At 43.0% G+C, this 23,252-nt stretch overlaps 1 protein-coding gene across 1 annotated transcript in view; it reads left to right on the top strand.

The window, feature by feature from the left end:
- Nek5 (NIMA related kinase 5) overlaps positions 1–23,252 on the top strand; it is a 41,677-nt gene that overhangs the window by 1,496 nt on the left and 16,929 nt on the right. The window contains exons 2-11 of the mRNA XM_060381449.1: positions 3,493–3,577; positions 6,420–6,517; positions 13,167–13,250; positions 13,326–13,396; positions 15,685–15,771; positions 17,532–17,586; positions 19,974–20,174; positions 20,249–20,331; positions 22,218–22,284; positions 22,842–22,958. Of these exons, the coding sequence (XP_060237432.1) occupies positions 3,493–3,577; positions 6,420–6,517; positions 13,167–13,250; positions 13,326–13,396; positions 15,685–15,771; positions 17,532–17,586; positions 19,974–20,174; positions 20,249–20,331; positions 22,218–22,284; positions 22,842–22,958 (948 nt within the window). The remainder of the gene's footprint in view (positions 1–3,492; positions 3,578–6,419; positions 6,518–13,166; positions 13,251–13,325; positions 13,397–15,684; positions 15,772–17,531; positions 17,587–19,973; positions 20,175–20,248; positions 20,332–22,217; positions 22,285–22,841; positions 22,959–23,252) is intronic.

The raw sequence follows: 23,252 nt of genomic DNA, 5'->3' as shown, positions 1-23,252 counted from the left end.
GTAAAGTTAATAAGTTCAATTTTTTTTTTTATAATTTTAAGTGATATATCTAGCCTTTTTAAAAAAAGGTTTGTTTATGTATTATGTGTATATATGTGTGCTTGTGTGAATTTATGCACCACGTGTAGGCAAACACCTGCAGGGGTCAGAGGGCATTGGAAGCCCCTGAGCTTGATTTCCAGGCAGTTGTGGGTTACCTGGTTGGGGTGCTAAGAACCTGGGGTGCTTGGCCCCCTGCAGGAGCAGTGAGTGCTGTTGAGCCAACCCTCCACCCCCTCCCGTGTTGTTGATCTGGTATGAAAACAAGTAACTGTTTCACAATTGTGAATGTTAAGGCTCAGTTGGCTCTATCTTCTCGCATCCCCTTAGAGCCCAACCCAGGAGCGTGTGCTGCATTCGTTTTCTTGGTCTCCTCCCACTGAACAAATGACATGTCATCACAACGGACAGATGCTGGAATACCTAAATTCTGGGCCCACCCACCTCTCTGCTTTTTCTCTTTTCTATTTCTTCCTTCCCCTCCTTTCCCCTTTCTCTCACCTTCTTTTCTCTTTCCTTCCTTCCCTCTCTCCCCTCTCCTTCTCCTTCTCACCCTTCAACTCTACCCACTCCCTTCCTCTCTTTCTTTTTTGTTTTTGAGGCAGGGTCTAGATTAGATGTGTAGACGAGCTAGTCTCAGACTTAGAATCATCCTGCCCCTGCCTCCTAGTGCTGGGGATACAGGTGTGCCCTGTCATGCCCAGTTACCATTCTTCTTATTTAAATATATATATATTTATTTAAACTGATCAGAGGCAGAGGCAGGTGGATCTCTATGAGTTCAAGGCCACCCTAGTCTACATAGTTAGCACTAGTACAGCCAGGGCTATGTAAAGAGATGGTGTCTCAATTAAAAAAAAAAAAAAAACTATTGCAGGGTGTGTATTTGTGATTGCACATGTGTGTATGTGCGCGGGCTACTTTTGTTAGAGTATCTGGTCACTTGGGTCCTTAGCAGGCGTTCTCACAAGTCTAGTTCATTTTACTAGTGCCCCAGCCATGGCCCCAAACTTTCCCTATGCCGGTATAAACAAAAAGGGAGTGAGGTTGACTTCATAGAAACAAAAGGCTTCTTGGCCTGTCTGCACAACTTATGGAGACTCTGTCTCAAAAGCAGCAAGCAGGGGCCAAAGAGGTGGCTCAGTGGTCAAGGTGGCTGCTCTTCTTGCGGTCCCGAGTTCAGTTCCCAGCAACCACATGGCGGCTCACAACCACCTATAATGAGATCTGGTGCCCTCTTCTGGTTTACAGGTGTAGATGCAGACAGCACTCATGTGAAAAACACATAAAAAAATAAACCTCTAAACAATGAAAACAAAAAGCAAAAAGAATGCTGGGACTTTTTCACAATGGTAGACAACTTGCTTAGCATGTTCTAGGCCCTAGGCTGAAGCAAGTGCTTCTCCTTCTCCTCCTTCTTTTGGCATACATTTTGATCATATTTCCCCTCTCCAAATCCTCACAGATCCCAGTCTTCTGACCCACCTAACGTCATGTTCTCATTCTCTCTCTCTATGCCTGTCTCCTCCTGCTTCTCTCTTCTTCGTCCATCTCTAACATCCTGGTAGCTACATTTAAAAAAAATATTTTTATTTTAATTTTTATTAATTATACTGTATTCACTTTGTATCCCTCCCCAAAAAAAACCCTCCCTCCTCCCCTCCCAATCTTACCTTCCCTCCCCCTTCTCTACGCATGCCCCTCCCCAAGACCACTGGTAGGGGAGGTCTTCCTCTCCTTCCTTCTGATCCTAGTCTATCAGATCACATCAGGAGTGGCTGCATTGTCTTCCTCTGTGGCCTGGTAAGGCTGCTTCCCCCTCAGGGTGAGGTGATCAAAGAGCAGGCCAATCAGTTCATCTCAGATATAGTCCCTGTTCCCATTACTATGGAACCCACTTGGACACAGAACTGCCCTGGGCTACATCTGTGCAGGGGTTCTAGGTTATCTCCATGCATGGTACTTGGTTGGAGTATGAGTCTCAGGAAAGACCCCTGTGCTCAGATTTTTTGGTTCTGTTGCTCTCCTTGTACATTTTTTTAAAAGTAGTCAAATTTAAAAACCTTTTTAAAATCTGAAATTTATGTTCTGATTATGCCAGTTAAAATACGGCACATGACACTGGATCTTAGATTAGGAGCTGGGATTGAGAATGTTGGTTACAAAAAATTTTGGCTGGGCTCTTTCAGTATTGGAGTGTGTGCTTAACAGCTTAACATGTACAAGCCTGCCCCCCACCACATACACACATAAAGGAGGTGCTAAGGAAGAAGGAAGGTAATCCAGCACTCAGGAGGTTAAGGCAAGAAAACCATCAGTTTCCAGCCAGCCTGAGTTACACACAGAGGCACACCTTGGGGGAGGGAGAGAGAGACAGAGACAGAGGGACAGAGACAGAGAGACAGAGAGCAAAACTGGGGTATTGCAGCATAGGCACCAAAACAATTAAAAAGTATTATTATTGGATGATGATGTTTGTTTGTTTGTTTATTATTATGTATACAGTGTCCTGCCTGCATTTTGCCTGCAGAGGAGGGCACCAGATCTCCTTACAGATGGCTGTGAGCCACCGTGTGGTTGCTGGGACTTGAACTTGGAAGAGCAGCCTCTGAGCCATCTCTCCAGCCCCTCTTATCACGTTAATTTATTTATTTGATGTGTGACACAGCACCCATGTGGTGGTCAGAGGACAGCTTGTGGGCATCAGTTCTCTCCTTCCGCCATGTGGGTTCCAGGGACTGAACTTAGACCACCAGGCTTAGCAGCAAGTGCCTTTCCTGGCTTACCCTCTGGCCAGCCCCAGGAAGCTGGCTTCTGTTTTTGTTTTGAGACAGGAACTCTCTTTGTAGCCCAGGGTGTCCTCAAATTCAGGGTCTTCCTGCCGCAGACTACTGAGTGCTAGTGTAGGTATGGCGTATTTCTTAAAACAAAGCAATGCGGAATACGGAATTTTGTTTTTGTAGCGTATGGGCATTTTCTTCTGAGCTGCTAATCTCCTGGAATGTTACATTTTAGAATTTTCCTATGCTGGAGGATAAAGCAATTCACAGGTGCTTAGACAGTGATTAAAAATCCAGTTACTAAGTTATCTGTAATTTGCATTTACTGTTTGGAACAGGGCCTCACTCTGTTGCCCGGGGTGATCCCAGTCTCTGGGTAGCCTGGAATAAATACAGCCATGCATCAAGCGTAACCAGTTTCCAACTTGCAGCGTGATACTATTTCCCCAGGACTATTTATTTTCTTGACTGTAATTGTCACTGACAAGCCAGTAGTCAGATAGGAGGTATCTCATAGGGGCCCCGGCCTCCAAGAGAGAAGTTTTAAAAGTGACATCAAAGCCAGCGGCCTCTTGTGGGGTTTTGGATGGGAGTGAGCAGATCATGCGCCTCAGTCAGCAAGTTGTGTCTGCAAAACATGCCGTCCCTCAATGTCGCTCTGATGCCCTTCCAGGAAAAAGAAGCTACGGAGAAAGAAGCGATTCTTCTGGCTACGATGAAGCATCCCAACATTGTCACCTTCTTCGGCTCATTTCAAGGTTAGGTTTGTCTGCCATTAAAGTATCCCAGTAATCTGAAGGTCTTTCGAAAAGATGTGTTCCCGAGAGTAGTGTATTTATTAAATTTTGTGTGTTCGTTTTCCTGTCTAGTTAAACTGTCTTCATTTCCTCTCGGGTGAGGCTTGTCTTTCGAGAAAAGGTCTTCTGCAGCACAGCCTGGTCTTGATTCACTGAGTAGTTGAATGTAACCTTGACTTCCAGATCCTCTCCATCGGGCTCCCTGGCGGTGTGAGATTATGGCTCTGTTCCACCATGCTGAGCCCTTCTAGTGACGTTTTTATGGAAGCCTTCTGCTGATAAGGGTTTGCACCTCTCCTTAACTCTTACTCTACCAAACAGGCAGATCTGAAGCGGCAGTAATGCTAAAACCACAGTGAACTACAATAGCACACAGACGTTTCTCGTTCCTGTTGCATGCTGGCATGGCGGAGTGTGAGGTCTGGGGTCCTGGATAAAGGCATGTTCCAGAAGTGGAGCGTGAAAGAGGAAGGCAGAGCACAGCAGACACACTATCACGTTAAACTGGTTGCGTGTTGTGCTTCACCTAGATCTGGTCTCCTGTGTTCTGTGACAGTAGGTGGGGCTGTATAATCCTCTCACGGAGAGTCGGCAACCTGGCAAAGCAGAGCACAGCTTTGAGGACCTTTATCCCAGGGGGTCTTTTTCCAGTCACTTTCTACCTTCCTCACTGAGACGGGGGTCTTTCAGTTGAACTCAAAGCTCACCACTAAAGAGTACATTCGTCAGAGTCCATTCTTCATCCGGTAGATCCCTGAATGACTCATCATTCTAGTTACCAGGGTGAAAGCGAGGAACAAAATGCACAAAAACCCCATCCTGGAAGTTTGCATTACAATGGGAAGAGACAGGCAGTAAACAGGATCCAATACAGTGGGTGTTTACTGAGGCTCTACCAGGGCCATAGAAACCCACAGTTCATGTGGGACGGAGAGATCCCCAACCCAACCGCTAACGCTGGATTGTTGTAATTCGTGGGTGTCGGTACCATGAGGGGAAGGATTAACATAGGTACCTCCAAGCATCGCCGGGCAGGAAGAAAGAAGCAAGTAAATCCATCCATACATCCACTATTTCTCCATTCTTTCATGGTGTGCAGACCCAAATCTCTTTGCTCTTCAGAAATCACCACATTCAAAGAGGTTGTGAGGCCAGGCATGGTCTTACACTCCTGTAAGCCCAGCATTGGAGAACCAGAGGCAGAAGGATTGTTGTGAGTTCAAGGCCACAAAAATCTATCTATCTATCTACCTGTCTGTCTACCTGTCTGTCTGTCTGTCTATCTGTCTGTCTCTATCTATCTATTTCGTTTTTCCCGACAGAGTTTCTCTGTATAACAGCCCTAGCTGTCGTGGACTCACTTTGTACACCAGGCTGACCTCGGACTCACGGAGATCCATTTGCCTCTGCCTCCCAAGAGTTGAGGTTGAAGGCATGAGCCACCACCATCTGGCTTTTGTCCAATTTTTTTCTTCATGCAGGAAACTTAGGGGTTGAGAATGTAGTACAGTTGCAGAACAATTGTGTAGCATGTATAAAGTCCTAGGTTTGATCCCTAGCAATGCACACACACACACACACACACACACACACACACAAACATCAATTTAATGAGTTGAGGGTCATATACACTTTACACTTTGGTCCTTTACATGTGGCAGATGGTAGATGCTCAATGCACAGTTGCTAAATGAATGAATGGACTGAACTGTTTTAATAGGCTGGAATACACATTTATTTCCTGTAAGACGGATTTCTGAAGACACTTTACAGTGGTCACAGTTACACTGTTAAGGCCACTCTCGACATAGACGACTTCCCTTGAACCTGTACATTGCTTGTCAGCTTGTTGGTACTTAAAACACAGGCTGAGCCAAGAGCCTGGTGGCCGTAACTGGGAGAACTCGTAAATACAGGCCTTGCTGGCCCTACAATAGCTTCTCTCTCACTCCAAGGACCGATGTCTGTTTCCACTTTCTTGCTGGCTGTTAACTAGGGCCCACTCCCCATCAGGAGAGGCGAACCCTTGTGCTCAGCCACGTGGCCAGGAAATGAAGCTGCAAATCTATCACTGCTTCAGGCTCTGACCCCCAGACTCAGATCTGCATAAGTCACGTGATCAGGCAAGGACCACCCAGGTGATCCTTTTGATTTGCTCAGAGTTAACTGAGTATGAGAGATGAGGTTTTAAGGATTTGGAGCAGGCTAAGAAAAACAAGGAGAATTTAGGGACGTTTTCCTAAGGCGAGTTGAATATCACCTGTGAATATTAACTCTTAGAAGCTAAGCTGCCCTAGAACCAAGAGTTCCAGATGTTGAGCAAAACAGATTAAAACTCTCCACACCGTAGATCTTCTTTTCCGTTGCTGTGAAACAAATGGCCACATATTTAGAGGCTCCAAACACACGCTCTGTGCTCAGCTCGCCCCTTCTTTTGTATTCAGTTAAGGACTCCACTGCTTGGGAACCCTTCTCACCTTAATTAAGCCAGTTTAGAAACTCTCGCAGAAATGCACAGAGGTTTGTCGTCTAGATGATTCTAGATCTTTGTCTGGCTGACACTTGCTGTTAACTCGCTGGGCTACACAGAAATACCCGTTATCGGAGCTCAACAAGGCACAGCAAACAGAAAATAAATGTATGAGGTGTAGTGGGCTGAGAACCCACTTCATCTTAGTGGCCAGCTCTGCTACCATGCACTGCATTTTTTCCCTCTTGTATTCTTCACACTCTAGATTTTGAAAGGCAAATGACCGATGGCACCTACAAGCTCTCAGCACCAAATGACGTTGTTTTCCCGCAGAGAGCAGCAGGCTGTTTATCGTAATGGAATACTGTGACGGAGGAGATCTCCTGCAAAGGATCCAGAGGCAGCAGGGAGTGCTATTCAGCGAAGATCAGGTAAATCTACTTCTAATGTTCATGGGGTGTTACATTTATCGTGTAGCATAATATAAAGACTAGGCTATGTGGAGCATTTTCTGGTAGGGAGATTTGGATCATAGAATGGTGGGTGAATATTCTTGGTAGTTGGAATTGAAGCGGAATCTCTTCTTGAGAATGATGTTTTCGTGAGGAAATACCTCTTCCCTACGTGTCTCATGTAGGGTGAACTTCAAGTCCAAAGCGACCATGAGGACGGGGCTGGAGAGACGCCTGACGGTCTCTTACAAGCACTTGTTACTCTTGCAGAGGATCTAAGCTGGGTTCTCAGCACACACATGGTGGCTCACAACCTGTAACTTTAGTTCCAGGTAGCCCAATGCCCTCTTATGGCCTCCATAGGTACCAGGTATGAACGTGGTATACATACTTATGTACACACAGACAAAAGATTCATATATGTAAAATAGAATCTAAAGTAAAAACATTAAATATCAGGTGGGGCCAGGAAGATGGCTCAGTGGGTAAAGGCACCTGCCGTCAAGCCTGGCAACCTGAGTTCAGCCCCCAGAACTTAAATGATAGAGGGGAGAGCCAGCTCCTGCAAGTTGTCCTCCGATCTCCATAGCCTCACCTTGGCCTGTGTGCATCACTCTTCTCACAAATGAGTAATGATGTAACTTTAAAATTTTTCAAATTTGGGGGCTGGAGAGATGGCTCAGAGGTTAAGAGCGCTGGCTGCTCCTCCGAAGGCCCTAAGTTCTATTCCCAGCAACCACAGAGTGGCTCATGCAACCATCTACGTTGAGATCTCATGCCCTCTTCTGGCATGCGTGTGGATTGTGTATCCAGAACATCAGTCTCTATGAGCTTATGTGTGTCAGTCCTGCTGTGTTTAGAAGGCCTGTTTCCTTGATGTGCTCCATCTCCTCTGGCTCTTACAATCTGGCTGCCTCCACTTCTGTAGAGTTCCCTGAGCCCAGGAGAGGGCTTTGATAGAGACCTCCCGTTCAGGACTGAGCATTCGAAAGTCTCTCACTCTCTGCACATTGTCTGACCGTGCACCTCTGTATTTGTCCCCACCTACTGCAGAAGGAAGCTTCTCTGATGATGCCTAAGCCAGGCTCTGATCTATGACTTCAGCAGGATGTTGTTGGGAGTCATTTTTACTGCAACCCTTTATCAAACAGTAGTATTTGGTTTTCCCCTCGGTCCCAGGCCTAGCTGGTCTCAGGTACTTGGCCACTGAAACAGTGTCAGGGCTGGGTTATATCTCACGGGGTGAGCCTTAAATCAAATCAGTTGTTGATTTGTTGCCACTATTGCATGAGCATATCTTGCAGGCGGGTCACCACTGTATGTAGAAGGGTTTGTAACTGTGGTAACCCAAGAATATCCACACAAACCACCCAGACTCTGGTCTCCGTCAGATATGGATGGTTTATTGAATGCACACCCCAAGGCTAATTGTGATTAGGGACACAGAGAGGACTTGGGAGCCAGACTGTGACATCGACCTATTCTTAGGGCAGTCTTTTTATAGGAAAACTAAGTGCAGAAGATAAGAGGAATGTAATAGTACCTTATAATACATCCTGGCCAACTAGACAAAAGTATTACAAGCTAACCTTTAAGCTGATTTGTCCCAGGTGAGGTGAGTGAGGTGGTGGTAGGGGCTCCCAGAGCACAGCTAGAGTACAGCCAAAGGCGGAGATAACACAGAGTGCAACCAGAGTGTAGCCAAGTGTGGACATAACAGAGCATGAGTTATTACACCATTGAGTCATAGTAAAATATAGGGTTAACATGAACCAGTGGCAGGATCTATTAATGTAGGTTAGCTTGACCCTCTGGCAGGATTTGTCAGTGTCAGCTATGAATACCTACTTCTAGAAAGCAGGGTTGTAAACAAAATGGATACTGAATACAAAATGGCTTCAGCTGTGTTACAAAGAGCAGGCCTCAACAGTAACCTGGTTGGTGTTTACCTTTCTCCTCTGGTGGCATGCAGAGAACCTTCCAGTATTATGAACACTAGTCCATAGGGGTGAAGGCTCTAGGGAGGCATCAATTCAACTTCTCTGTGTACAGTGAGTTGTATAGTTGCTATCTCCTGCACTAGGGTCTTACCATCAGTTTGTGGATGACAACCAATAGCCTTTACCTGGGTTGTTTTGGGATTCCTGTGGGATCCCTTTGGCAAACAACTCAGTTAGATGTACTGGAAGCTTCATTTGGTGATGAGAGAAGTCCAGCTAAGGCTTTCCCACCCTGCCCCCCCACCATTGTTTGATGATTCCATTTAGCTCGCTTTCATATATGTATGTATTTTAGGAAGCCTCTTCTGTGTTAGATTCCTATATGACCCCTCCAATAGTCCTTAGTTTTAGCTGTCCTTCTCTGTAGTTGATCCCTTGACTCCCTTTTCCCTCCCTCTCCCCAATCGATCTTCCCATTCCAGCGACCCCATCTATCTATAACTATTTATTCCATTTTCTTTTCCTAGGGAGATATACCCCTCCCCCTTAGTCCCTTACTCTGTACTTAACCTATGTTATAAGTTATAACATAACTTATAAGGTTATAAGGATTATAAGGATTGGTTATAAGGATTGGAGCTTGCTTATCAATGACTTAACAGTTGATCCACATATAATTGAACTCATACCATAGTTGTCTTTCTGGGTCTAAGGTTACCTCACTGAGAATGATTTTTTTTTTCTAGCTCCATCCTTTTGCCTGTGAATTTCACTTTTTTTAATAGCTGAGTGATATTCCATTATGTAGATGCACCACATTTTCTTTATCTATTCACCCATTGATGGACACCTAGGGTTTTTCTGGCTGTTATGAAAAGAGCAGTAATGAACATGGTTAAGTAAGTGTCTTGGTAGTTGGATGTACAGTTTATAAGCCCCAAATCGGTATAGCAGGATCTTGAGGTAGATCTCGTTTTCTTGTGGAACTGCCACACTGATTTTCACAGTGCCTGTGCAAACTTGCACTCCCCCCAGCGATGAATGAGTGTCCCTCCCTCGTATTCCACCTCCTCACCAGCAGGTGCTGTCATTTGTTCTATTGACCTTGGCCGTTCTGACTAGTCTGAAATGAAGTCTCAAAGCAGTTTTGATTTGCCTTTCTTTGATGAATAAAGATGTTGAACATTTTTTTCAAAGTGCTGCTCAGCCATCTGGGTTTCCTCTTTTGAGAATTCTCTGTTTAAATTACTATCTTTTTGTTTTGTTTTGTTTTTTGTCTTTTGAGACAGGGTTTCTCTGTGTAGCCTTGGCTGTCTTGGACTTATTTTGTAGACCAGGCTGGCCTCCAACTTACAGAGCTCCACCTGCCTCTGCCTCCCCTGGCGCTGGGATTACAGGTGAGCACCACCACCTCATGTTTTAATTGAATTATTTGTTTTCTTGATGTCCTTTTTTTTGAGCTCTTTTTTAAAAAGATATTTATTTTATTATGTATACAATGTTCTGTCTGCATGTACACCTGAACGCCAGAAGAGGACACCAGATTTCATTATAGATGGTTCTAAGCCACCATGTGGTTGCTGGGAATTGAACTCAGGACCTCTGGAAGAGCAAGCAGTGCTCTTAACCTCTGAGCTATTTCTCCAGCCTCTTGAGTTCTTTTTATATTTTGGATATTAGTGTTCTGTTGGATGTGTAATTAGTAAAAATCATTTCCCATTCTGTAGGCTGCCACTTTGTCCAAATGACAGGGTCCTCTGCCATGCGGAAGCTCTTCAGCTTCATGAGGTTCTATTGTTCAATTGTTAATCTTAATGCCTGTGCTACTAGCGTTCTGTTGAAAAAGTCCTTTACTGTGGCAACAAGTGCAAGACTGTTTCCCACTGTCCCTTCTATCAGATGCAGCGTGTCTGGCCCTATGATGAGGTCTTTAATTCATTTGGACTTGAGTTCTCTGCAGGGTGATAAGTATGGATCTACGTGTTTTCTTCTACTGTTAGCCGTACAGCTTGACCAGCATCATTTGTTGAAGAAACTGTCTTTTTTTTTTTTTTTTTTTTCAGTGTGTGCTTCTGGCTTCTTTATAAAAAATAAAGTGTTCATAGGTAGGTAGACTTATGTCTGAGTCTTGAATTCTATTTCATTGATCAACGTGTCTGTTTTTATGGCGATACTGTTCTGTTTTTATTACTGTAATTCTGTAGTACAATTTTAGAGAGCTGTGTGATATCTTCCTAGAGAGAAAGTCGCATATTTTGAATATATAAATGATTAACTTCTATACATTTAATCAAGAATTCTTTCTTTCTTTCTTTCTTTTTTTGTTTTGTTTTGTTTTGTTTTGTTTTGTTTTTTGAGACAGGGTTTCTTTGTGAAGCTCTGGCTGTCCTGAAACTCACTTCATTGACCAGGATGGCCTCGAACTCAGAGATCTGCCTGACTCTGGCATTCTTTCTATTCCCATATTATATATTAAATCTATATTTACAGAAACTTCTCTTTTCTTATCTAGGTATTATTTTGCTATATTTTCTAAAAATGGTTTTTGTAATGAGATTTTGATTACATTTTCTATGATTGGGAAAATTCCAAGACATCAACTGAATCCCAATACCTAGAAGTAAGCCATCTTATATTATTCTTACTATGTAATTTGGCAGATAAGGAACCTGTGGGATTTTAGAGGCCTTTAAATGAATTTCTTTAAGTGTATATAACATGTTTTGCCACACCCACGCCATAGTGTCGCCATAGTAGCATAAGCTACAGGGCGGGGGATATGATTTCCCTGGAAATATGCCCCCTGGAAGGTCCTTGGCAAGCTCATCCCACTTGGAAAAGAGACGTGTTCTGAGATTTCTACGCTTCTTCAGTTGTGGCTCTGGGGCAGAAATAATGAATTCTTTGATCTTTCCCTGTGACACCTGAAACAGCACAACTAACTTTATAAAAAAATTATTAGTAGTAGATTGTTAAAGGCTTTAATAAAAATAAGTTTAAAAAAGTAATGAATTAGATTTAGTATTAATAGGCATTAAGAATAGTGAAATAATAATAGGCTCCTTCTTAAGAAATAATAGCATGAGAGGTGCAGCTGGCGGGAGTTCCCCCTCCCTTCAGTGCCTTGTTCCTAAGGAAGATCATAAATCTTAAGCAGGACATATGGGAGGAGGGTTAACAAAGGTGTAGTTAGATTTTGATATAGAGAGGGACTTTGGCAGGCATCTGACTTAGCTCCTGACTTTCCTCTTCATTGGTTAGCAATAATGAAACTATATTTGAGGTTTCTTTTCCTTTGTTTGCTCTGATCAAAAAGTTTTTAGGCCAAGATTATTCGTGGGTACTGCTTTATGTTTGATTGCATTTTGAGTTAAAATGTAAACTTTGTATTCTTGGTAAAAGTCTGAATGTTCTGGAAAGTATGCCAATTTTAAGGTGCCTTTTGTGAAATCATTATAAAAATACTAGCTTGATTTCAGTAAAGTGGCAGCAGAGTCAAAACCATCAAGGTGTCTCTGTCTGTCAATTCTTCGCCGAAACCGTGTCTTCCTGTCTAAAGCCTTGTTCTCCCGCAGACGACGGGAGCCCGACTGCGCCGGTCCGTGGCAATGTTTTATTAAAGTGATTTCCTGTCCAATGATATAAAATACAACAGAGCTGGACATGGTGGCATAGGCTTGTAGCCCCAGGATCTGGGGGCTGAGGCAGGAAGACTAACATAGGTTTGAGGCCAGCCTGTGCTACATAGTGAATATAAGGCCATCTATGGCTATATCAAATGACCCTGTCTCAGAAAACTAAAGAAATAATGAGTAAGCAAACAGGCAAATAGATAAATAAATAAATATGACTAAGAAATAAACTTGACAACCTCAGAACCACAAAAAGGAAAAACAAAACAAAAAATAATGGGCTGTTTTTTCCTTCCATTTTTCTTTTTTCAGTGCTAGGGTAGAATACAAGGTCTGGTGCATGGAAGGGAGAATTCTACCAGCTCAGCTATCTTCCCAACTCCAACGTGACCTCTAAAAGTTGAATAGTTGGTAAATTTCTACTAGACATATAAATAGACACGATTGTACAATTTATAATAAACCCAGTAGAGTTTGTTATTATTTTCTATTTTTTCCTTTTCGTCTGTCCTAGGTGCCTTCTATCCATTTTAAAGAAAAGCCTAGGGGTGCTAGTGTGAGCAGGGACCACAGGGACAGCAGACATGCATTGTGCTTGTATTGGAAACCCTGTGTTAAACAAGAAAAAAACAAAAACAGACCGAAAACAACTCCCCCCAAACTAAAACCCAAACCAACCAACCAAAATTCCTACAGCTGGCCATAGTGGTAGAGGCAGGTAGATTTCTGTGAGTTAGTGGCCAACCTGATTTACACATGGAATTCCAGGACATTCAGGACTACAAGATAAGACCCTGGAGAGAGAGAGAGAGAGAAAGAGAGAGAGAGAGACCCAGCCATGAATGGCCCCCATCTCTTCCTGGATTTTATCCTCCTCTTTCTACATAAATATTTCACTTTGATAACAGTGATGTCTGAAGCACCGTTCTGAGCTGTAAAGTGGAAATAATGTGCTATATTGTCACCAGCTTCGTTTCTATTTCTCTCTCTCTCTCTCTCTGTGTCATCATGATGCTATGTCAGTGACCAGTAGATTTGTTCTGTTCCCCTCTGCAGATTCTGTGTTGGTTTGTACAGATTTCTCTGGGGCTGAAGCATATTCACGACAGGAAGGTATTACACAGGGACATAAAATCTCAGGTAAGAGCTCGTACAGGTGACCCAAGACACACGAGTCTTATTCTTTTTTTGAATATGATTTTTCTTCACCTTTAGAATATTTTTCTTAGCAAGAATGGAATGGTTGCAAAGCTCGGGGACTTTGGAATAGCAAGAACACTGAATAAGTGAGTACTTGCAAAGTTCTGTATTTCTTTTTATTCTAAATCAATGAAGTGTTCATTTTGAGGCATTATGTATTAGTAGATACATATTTATAGATATCTATTTATAGATAGTAAAAGTTTCATTATCTCCAAAGTCTTAGGTGACTATGAATAGGTCTTAAATCACTTAACTGTCTGCTGCTAAAATTCTGACCCTATGGGATCTGAGAAGTGAATTAGCGTTTAAGAGTACTTGTTCCTCTTGCAGAGAACTTCAGTTTGGTTCCCAGCACCTGCTTCTGGCATCTCACAATCTCCTGTGACTCCAGCTCCTATGCATCTTGTGTTCATTTCTGGCCTCTGTGACCCTTCCAACACACACATGTACATATGTGTGTACACACAAACAAATAATGAAAGGAAAATCCAGAAATATTCTCAAGATAAATTGTGACTAATGAAATGTTTAGTCTAATGGGGATGTTCTAAAACTTAGCAAAACTGCATCCCTGTCTATATTATACTGTGCAGAAAAAAAAACAAAAACAAAAACAAAACACCTCACTTGGTTTTGTGGACTTCTTGGTATCACAAGGAAATATTTCACTATGTGACATAAGCATAGTGGAATTCTAAGTTACAGAAAGAGCATGATGACAGCGCTATAAAACGTGTGGAAGCAGGTGGGAGGAAAATTACTTGAGTTTAACAATAGTTTTTTTTTTTGAATTCTCAGACTCTGGGTGACTTATTTTTTATTTATTATTTTTTTTCTTAAGGCTGTTGGGGTTTAATACCAGGGCATTTCACATAGTAGGCAAGGGATTTACAACTGTGCTATACCCCAACCTAACTTCTTTTTGTATTTTCCAAATTAGAACACACAACTGCATTACACTGATGGTGGAAAAGACAGAAATCTTGCTTTATCTAAGAGATTTATTAATAATAGTCATGTTCCTTGTGGAAAATTTAAGTCATAACACATGACTTAAATAATTACTGCTGCTGCTGCTACTACTGATATTCTTTTGCAGTGCTATGATTCAGGGCAATCACTCTACCACTCATTCACATGCCTAGCTATAGAATGTGTTTAAATTTAAAAAATAGACATACTTGTATATACATATATATATATATTTTAACATACTTTAAATTCTTTCATTATTTTATCTGTGTATTTTGCTTACATGCATGTATTATACTGTGTACATGTCTGGTGCCTGTGAAGGTCGGAAGAGGGCGTCAGATCCTCTGAAACTGGACTTAGAAATGGCTGTGAGCCATTATGTAGGTGCTGAGAACTGAATGTGGGTCCTCTGTAGAAAACAAGTGCTCTTAAACACTGTTCTCACCTGTGTATACTTTCTTGTGTGATAGGGTCTCGTGTAACCAAGGCCATCTTTAACTTGTTACATAGCTGAGGCTAGCCTTGAACTCCTTATCCTCATGCCTCCACTTCTGCAGTACTAGAAGCATAAACTCATGAGCCGCCAAGCCTGTTTTTTTTTTTTTTTTTTTTTTTTGCTCGCTCTGTCTCTGTCTCTCTCTTCATGTATGTATGTGTGTGTTTAATATATATATAAATTTGGGGGTTGGTTTTGTTTTGTGTTTTGAGACAAGAACCTTTCTGTATCCCTGGCTGTCCTGGAACTCATTGTATAGACAGGTGTGGCCTTCCAGCTCACAGAGGTCCACCTGCCTCTGCTTCCCAAGTGTTGGGATTAAAGGTGTGCATTATCACACACAGTTAGAAGTTGAACTGTAAGGTTAAAAACTGGGCTTACAGAGACTCATACATCAACTAAGGAACCTAGGCCCCCTGCACATGTCTGGCCAATGGGTGGCTTGCTCTCCATGGAGGGTGCCTGGTGAGTGGAAGGAGGAGGGGCTGTTTCTAATATGGACTCTATTGCCTGCTTTTAGATCGTTCCTCCTGGCAGGGCTGCCTTGCCTGGCCTCAGGGGATGAGGTTATACTCAGTCCTGATGTGACTTGATATGCTGGGAGGGTTGATGGTGGGGGAGGCTCCCTTTTTCGGGGGGAAAGAAAGAGGGGAAGGGAGAAGTAGGGAAATGGGGGGACTAAGAGGAGAGGAGGGAGGGGGCACCCTTGGGATGTAAAGTAAATAAACTGAAAAAAATTGAAAAACCTTTGTCTTAGTCTGTTGTTCATATGAAATGTCTTGATTTCTTCCAATATGTGTATGAATACAATTTTTTTTCATGTTTACAATTTTCCTTAGAATATCATGTCTTCAGACTTTCTCACTAATGAAACGTTTTTTGTTTACTCTAACTTTCTAGTTCCATGGAGCTTGCTCAGACGTGTGCTGGGACACCTTACTACCTGTCCCCAGAGATCTGCCAGAACAGGCCATACAACAATAAGACGTGAGTGGCTCTTGCTTGGAGAGTGTCAGTCAGATCTGGTAGGAGACACTGAATGGCAGAGACTGACGTTCCAGTCTCTTCTTTGCTGAAATTTGTGCATTTTCCTTTTCTGTGAAACGAGAATCCCAGTGACTAACCGTGAGTAATAATGTTTCCTGAAGCTTTTGGAGTTATTTAAGACAAAACAATTTCTCTTTATTTAAAGATGCAAAAAGATAAAGAGTAGCATCATTGGGGCAGGAGAGATGGCTTCGTGGTTAAGTGCATGCTGCTCTTGCAGAGGAGCCAAGTTCGGTTTGCAGCACGCGTGTCTGTGGCTAACAGCCACCTGTAACTCCAGCTCCTGGGGATCCGACACCTGTGGTCTCTGTTGGTACTTGTGCTCACTTGCACATACCCACACAGACACAGAGACACATCATTAAGATCGTGTCTTCTAGGAATGTCAGAAACCACAGCCATTGAAATCTCACCAATGTGATGGCTGAAACACGATCTGAACAAGGATGACACTGACAGACATTTTAACAAGGGTGGAGGAAAGCTCATGAGGCCTCAGCTCTACACACACACATGCAAAAAATCTACAGGCAACTAAGGAATGCTGAGAGTGGGAGAAACAGTTTCCTGTTGAGAGAGGACAAAGCCTTGTGAGTGTGTTTGTTGACATGAGGGCAAAGACCCTGGAGCAGTCATTCTTAGCTTTCCTAAAGCGGGGACCCTTTAACACAGTTCCCCCTGTTGAGGTGACCCCTCCACCATAAAATTATTTTTATTGCTGCTTCACAATTGTAACTTTGCTGTTGTTATGAATCGAAATGTAAATATGTTTTGGAGACAGACGTTTGTCAAAAGGGTCGTGACCCACAGGTTGAGAACTGCTGCTCCAGAGCCTCAGGCTCATGGAGGAATGCCAAGGCCTTCTCCCTCGGGTGAAGTTGAGAGGCATGGCAAAGCCTTCCCTGGGGACCAAGTTCATGTGCTGACAGTGTGTGCAGGGAAGGCCCACCATAACTTTCCTCCTCTTGCATGCTTACAGCCTGATGGTTGCTCCCCGGCAGAGACGGGAGAAGTTGAGTTAGAGACGTTATGGAGTTCCTTTAGTAGTTAATTATCTTACTTGTTTAGGAAATTCCAGTGCTCATTTGGCTGTTTGAGCTTCAGAAATAGACAACCCCCAAGAGATTTCAAGAAGAATAATAGCCGTGACTTTGAAGAAGATAGTAGGAGGCACCTTCGAGTTTCTGCTTTTGTCTTGGGGTAGTAACCAGGCTTTTGTGCTCTGTTACAGAGCACAACCTGCAGCCAGGCTCTTAAGCGTCAGGCTGGAGCAGTGGCTTAGTGGTTAAGGGAATTCTGGCTGCTCTTCAGTGGACCTAGGTTCTGTTTTTTGAGTAGAATTTATCTTCTTAAATCAACTGTTTTCCATCCTCTGTGTCATATAAATGCATTCTGGAGTTTTGCCTTTTTCCTCTAATGTACCCCCAGTTCCATCATACACACATTTCATTTGGGCACATGAAGTAAATATTTAGCTATTATACTGTAGTAATGTTCGTTTACCTGTTGTCTGACAGGATCCTGACAAACTTGATTACTTTGCTTTTTATCTTAGAATTGACAATGTATCTGAAAGCCCCTGTAAAACCACATCAACCTAATAAAATGAAGTTCTATCCACAGAAAGCAATATAAGAGGTGAAAACTTCTACTAATAATTGTCGCCCTTTCCTGGCCATGTAACCCCTTTTCTTCTCCAGGGATATTTGGTCTCTTGGCTGTGTCTTATATGAGCTCTGCACACTCAAGCATCCTGTAAGTACGGTGATCATCATGTGAATCTTCAATTATATTGAAAGCATATATGTGAAAACAACTTCTCGGAGAAAAAGTTTAATGTTTGAGTCTATTAGATTGTTTGAAATTTATATGTGTGTGTGTGTAAGAGAGAGATGGAGAGATAGAAAGACAGAGACGTACAGAGAAAAAGTATAATACTATAAAGTAGAATGTCCACATCGGAGAATAGCATGTGGAACATAATTCCATTACACATATGTTCTTCAAAAGCAAAGAGTGTGGGGGCAGCATCTGTAGGAAATCAAGCACAGACTTCTAAGATCTTCCAGTTGTCACATGGGATGTGGTGATTTTTCTAGCAACAAGTCTTAGTCTTGTGAGTTCATTAGGTAGCTTATTTCCATGATTTACTGGAAGCTGGCCACATAGGCACCATCTGTCTGCATTCGCAAAACTTCTAAGGCTCCTGGGAGCAAACCACATGTTCAAAGTAAATCATATTATTTGCACAAATGTCTTAGACAAAGAGCAGGACTAGCCACAGGATTATCATCATGGATTGCTGCAGCCATGAATCATCTGAAGGAATGGGCGGGCATGGGAGTGTTAGCAGGCCTTCTGGTGTTGGTCTCCTTGGTTTGCCTGTGGTATATATGCAAGATTAGAGTCTCACAACAGTGTGATGCAGCCATGATCATTCAGGCCTTTACAGCCATTGAAGCAGGACAGTCTCCCCAAGCATGGTTGGATACCATAAAAAGCTAAAATGATACGCTCAGGATGCGAGGCTAAGCACTGCACTCAGGGTCAGCCGCTTTGGACCCAGAGAAGAGCATGTCTGATTGCATGCGGGTTGATACCCCAGGTCCCGCCTCTGAGAAAAAGGTATCGGACGGGTCTGATGCTCTTTGGGTGGATGACACCCAAATGAACATCGGTACAAAGTCCCAATTTATTTCTAATATCAGAGATCAGACCTCTACTCTTGCCTGACGCGTCTAAAACAAAAAGGGGGAACTGTAGAGAGCTGCGGAATGCTGTGCCTTAAAGATGGAGCTGGTTTCCGCCTTCCACCTTCCCGATGGTGAGTGCTCTCTGTCACGAACAATTCCACATTTGGCTAAGGCTGAGGATCTGGCCTGCTTCCATGTATGTGGACCTATCTGCATTGCCCACGTGGCACGCCTGGGTTGGCTACCCAGAGGCTATTTAAGCTGTGGGCTGGCTTTCCCCAGGGTCAGATGATTGTTCAAGGTTCCTGAATAAACTGCATTGAAAAAAAAAAATCTGTACTTCAATAAGTTGGAAAATCTGAAAAAAGAGAGCCACTCTTAACATTTAGGCAGGAGTGGAGTTTCTCTGCAAACGTCGGGTCCCAGAGACTTCAGACAAAGCCAATACTGTAGACCGGACTTTCCATGGCTTGTCAACTCTTGCCCATGCAGCTGTCCTCATTATCACTGTTGCTAATGTCAAAGGCCACCTAGCTCCTGTCTGAACAAAACCTGCACATTACTGCCACACTAGAGCATTCAACATTATCATGAATATTAAGTAAGTGGTACTTTCATATAATAGAAGACTTTATTGTGGGTGAGCTTATGAGTAAATATTTATGTTACAGCATTTGAACAATCAAAAGGTAAAATGTCATATCAGCATGAATATCTCTGTAAGATAAACATTCTTAAAAAGAGTATAAGAAAATATGCCCGTAGGCTGTGAAATTATACATATTTTTCTGTTTATAACTTCCTGTGCCTTCCAGTTCATAGGTAGAACACACACTGTACAAATGCAGGGCCCTGGATTCAAGACCAAGACCAAAACCAAAACCAAAACCAAAATGAAATTATTAAAAGTATAAAAGTAGCTTTAAGTAACACAGAATCTCTTAGAGTAGCTGCCTGAAGCATCTGCTTATGACTGATAGTGATGATAAGATCACTATCACAGCAGACCATAATGCTTCCTACTGCAGCTTAGAAATGCTTATGGGCTGTGGGTGTAGCTCAAGGGTAGAGCATCTGCCTTGCAAGAGCAAGGCCCTGTGCCAATGCCAAGCACAAGGCAGACAGGCAGATAGAAGATGGGTAGATAGAGGATAGGTGGGCCGATAGATGCTAGATAGATGATACATGGATAGATGATATATATATATATATATATATATATGATAGATATACAGATGATAGATACATAGAGAGATGATAGATGCATAGATGATACGTAGATACATAGATGATAGCTAGATGATCAATAGATAGATAGATAGATAGTTGATAAATATAATGGATAGATAGATGATAGTCAGGCAGCTTTTATTTCCTGATGTATTTATTATGTTAACTACCAGTACTTAGCTTGTCTCTGATGTGTTATCATTAACCTTGTCCTTTCAGTTTGAGAGTAACAACTTACACCATCTGGTTCTGAAGATTTGTCAGGCACGTGTCGCTCCCATATCACCCCACTTCTCTCTTGACCTACAGTCTTTGGTACCTCAGCTCTTTAAAGTGTCTCCTCGGGATCGACCATCTATTAATTCCCTTTTGAAAAGGCCCTTTTTAGAAACTCTTGTTGCCCGATACTTATCTCCTGAGGTAGGTTTGGGGGTGACTCTAGATTTTGGTAGAGATTTTGGATGGTAAGTTCTTGACACATATATTTGATTTAGGTCCACTCAAGAAGAATTCAGTCCCATTTTCACATGCAGAACGCTGCTGCTGGCCTCACAGCTTGCTGGGGAGGCAGTCCATGGTAAGAATAATCATGTAACCATGTAACCAAAGAGCATCTAAGGGTTGCTGGGAGTGTAGCTTTAAAACCTGAAATTTAATTCTTAGCAGGGCTTCACCACATGTGTGATTGCAGCAGTTGGGAAGCTGAGGGGAAAAGGTTCACAAGTGATAGGCTTACCTAAGCTCTGTCTGTCCCCCAAAAAGAGAAGCCCAAAGCTAGTTTGTCATATTCTGTCCAAAAAAAAAAAAAGTGGTCAAACTCCTTGGGGTTGCTGGGGTTGCTCAGTGGTGAACAACATGAAGAGGCCCTGGCTCAATCTTTAGCATAGAAGAACCAGAAAGAGAAGCACCATATCATAATTTGATTCATTAAGTGCGACTGGGTTTCCACTGTGTGAGATATGCTTTGCTTCAGCACACTAACTGTGTGCTGTAAAAAAGGAAAGAAAAAAAGCATTTGTCACATGTTTATCACACTGTGAGTTTGGTGATATGAATGTGGATAGTTAGAATATACAAGTGTTTCAACGGGCTAGAAATCAGCTGGTCACGTGGGGACAGATGGGGGTTCTGGCTCAGAAGTGACTGGGGAACTCAGCTCCTTTCTTCTCGTTAGAATGTGACATGCTGGTAGAGATGTTCCAAGTGGCTAAATCAGAGCTTGCTTTTCGCTGATGTGAAGAAGGGACGAGAGCGCCAGGAAAGGATAGAGCAGGACAATAGTCAGAGATCGACCCTGAGTTATTGTACACTCATGGAGTAAAGTTTATTCTGTAATTTTAAAAAAAGGACTAGCCATTAAGACTAAATTCTTTAAAAAAATATTTATTTCAGTTTATTTACTTTATATCCCAAGGATGTCCCCTCCATTTCTCCTCCCAGTTTCTCCCTTCCCTCCTTCCCCCTTCCCCTCTCCTTACTCCCCCGGATCAACCCTCCCTAGTTCATTAGGTCACATTAGGACAGAGCATATCCTCATCCCCTGAGGCCAGGCAAGGCAGCCCTGCCAGGGGGAAGTGATCGAAAGCAGGCAATAGAGTCCAGGTTAGAAAAAGCCCCCACCCCCTCCACTCACCAGGCTCCCCATATGAAGACTAAGCTGCCCATCAGCCACCTATGTGTAGGTGGCCTAGGTCCAGACCATGCATGCTCCTTAGCTGATGTCTCAGTCTCTGTTAGCCCCCATGGGACTCGGGCATTCATCTCTGTAGGTCTTCTTGTGAGGTTCCTGTCCCCTCCAGGTCCTTCCATCCTTTCCCCAACACTTCCATGGGACCCCCGGAGCTCCACCTCATGCTTGGCTGCAAGTCCCCAGCATCTGTCTCCATCCACTGCTGGCTGGAGCCTCCCAGGTGACGATCAAGTTAGGCTCCTGTCTGCAAGCATAGCAGAGCGTCATTATTAGTGTCAGGGCCCGGCTCTTTTCTTTCCTGAAGTTGCATTCTGTTAACTTTGAACCTCAAACTACAGATGAATTATGAATTGTATGACTAAGGTGACAATCCACCCAATCAAACTGGTGCCTGAAATGACTAGTGAAAATGTTTACTCAAGGGCTGGGAATATTGGAGCTGAGCAGTAGAGAATGTGCTAATCCCCAGGGCCATACAAAGAAGGAAGGAAGGAAGGAAGGAAGGAAGGAAGGAAGGAAGGAAGGAAGGAAGGAAGGAAAGAAGGGAGGGAGGGAGGGAGGGAGGGAGGGAGGAAGGAAAGAAAGAAAGAAAGAAAGAAAGAAAGGAAAGAAAGAAAAGAAAGAAAGAAAGAAAGGAAAAAAAGAAAGAAAGGAAAAGGAAAGAAAGAAAGAAAGAAAGAAAGAAAGAAAGAAAGAAAGAAAGAAAGATGGATGATAGAAAAGAGAGAGTGGGAGTGGGGATTATGTTTAAGTGGATTATCTTGTTTTCTCAGGTCTGCTGCATTCCTTCAGAGGAAATTTGAAGCTCAGCAATATAAGTTAAAAGTGGAAAGACAATTGGTGAGTAAGACTCCAGCTACAGGAGTGCTCAGGAGTTCGATGATAGCTTCTCTATTCTCAAACATTTATGGGTCCAAATTCATTCTGCTATAAATTCAAGGCCATCCACCACTTTCTTTACTTTTTATTTATAGACAGAATGTCACTTTTTAGCTCAGGACTGGCCTGGAACTCCTTATGTTTATAGCAAGCTGACCTCAAGCTCTTGCTGATCCTCCTGCCTCAGCCTTCTGGGTGGGGGCTACAGTTCTTAAGTCTCTCTATCACACCCTGGGGATGATAAACCTGTAGCAGAACTTAAACTACAGCTCCAACTGGTCAGCCCAGCCAATGGACACAGATGGTAGCAGAGCATAACCGCTGCTTATGGACAACACCGATGGCTCCATTTTAAAATGCTGTTTTAAGCTTCAGTGTTTCAATTAAGAAATTCTGCTACTCACCGTAAAATCTCCCACGCAGATTGCTTGATGATCTACTTCTTGTCTTTAGTAAATAGCCCAGGTTACGCCAGAATATTCAAGTATGTCTTTTAAATGTTTTCATTTAATAAACAGGGTCTCCGTCCATCTTCTGCTGAGCTACATCCCAGTGAGAGAGAAAAGCTACAAATCCTTGGAAAGGAGACTAAATTCCAGGAACTGCGGTGTAGGAAGAATAAAATGAAGGACCAGGTTTTAAAATGTCCAGTTTTCTCTGCCACTGTGCATATGCCATGCTCCTTCACAGGGCAGCCTTTCTTACCCCATGCCACCATTGCTCCCCGCATCCCTATGGACACAGAGCTGAGCTCACAAGCGTTTGATAAAGTGACTGTCTATCATTAATTCAGGGCGATTTTTATTAATTCTTCTAGGACTGTTGTAATGAAATACAAACTTAAAACAGCAGTAATAGCTCATCCTAATTTTGGAGGCCGACGTGAGCACCAGCGCGGGCAGTCATGCACCCGAGCTTAGAAGCCTGCA

The sequence above is a fragment of the Meriones unguiculatus genome, chromosome 4 (assembly GCF_030254825.1).
Source record: "Meriones unguiculatus strain TT.TT164.6M chromosome 4, Bangor_MerUng_6.1, whole genome shotgun sequence".
In the NCBI taxonomy this organism is placed as follows: Eukaryota; Metazoa; Chordata; class Mammalia; order Rodentia; family Muridae; genus Meriones; species Meriones unguiculatus.
The sequence above is the reverse complement of the archived record's forward strand: the minus strand, read 5'-3'. Positions and strand labels throughout refer to the sequence as shown.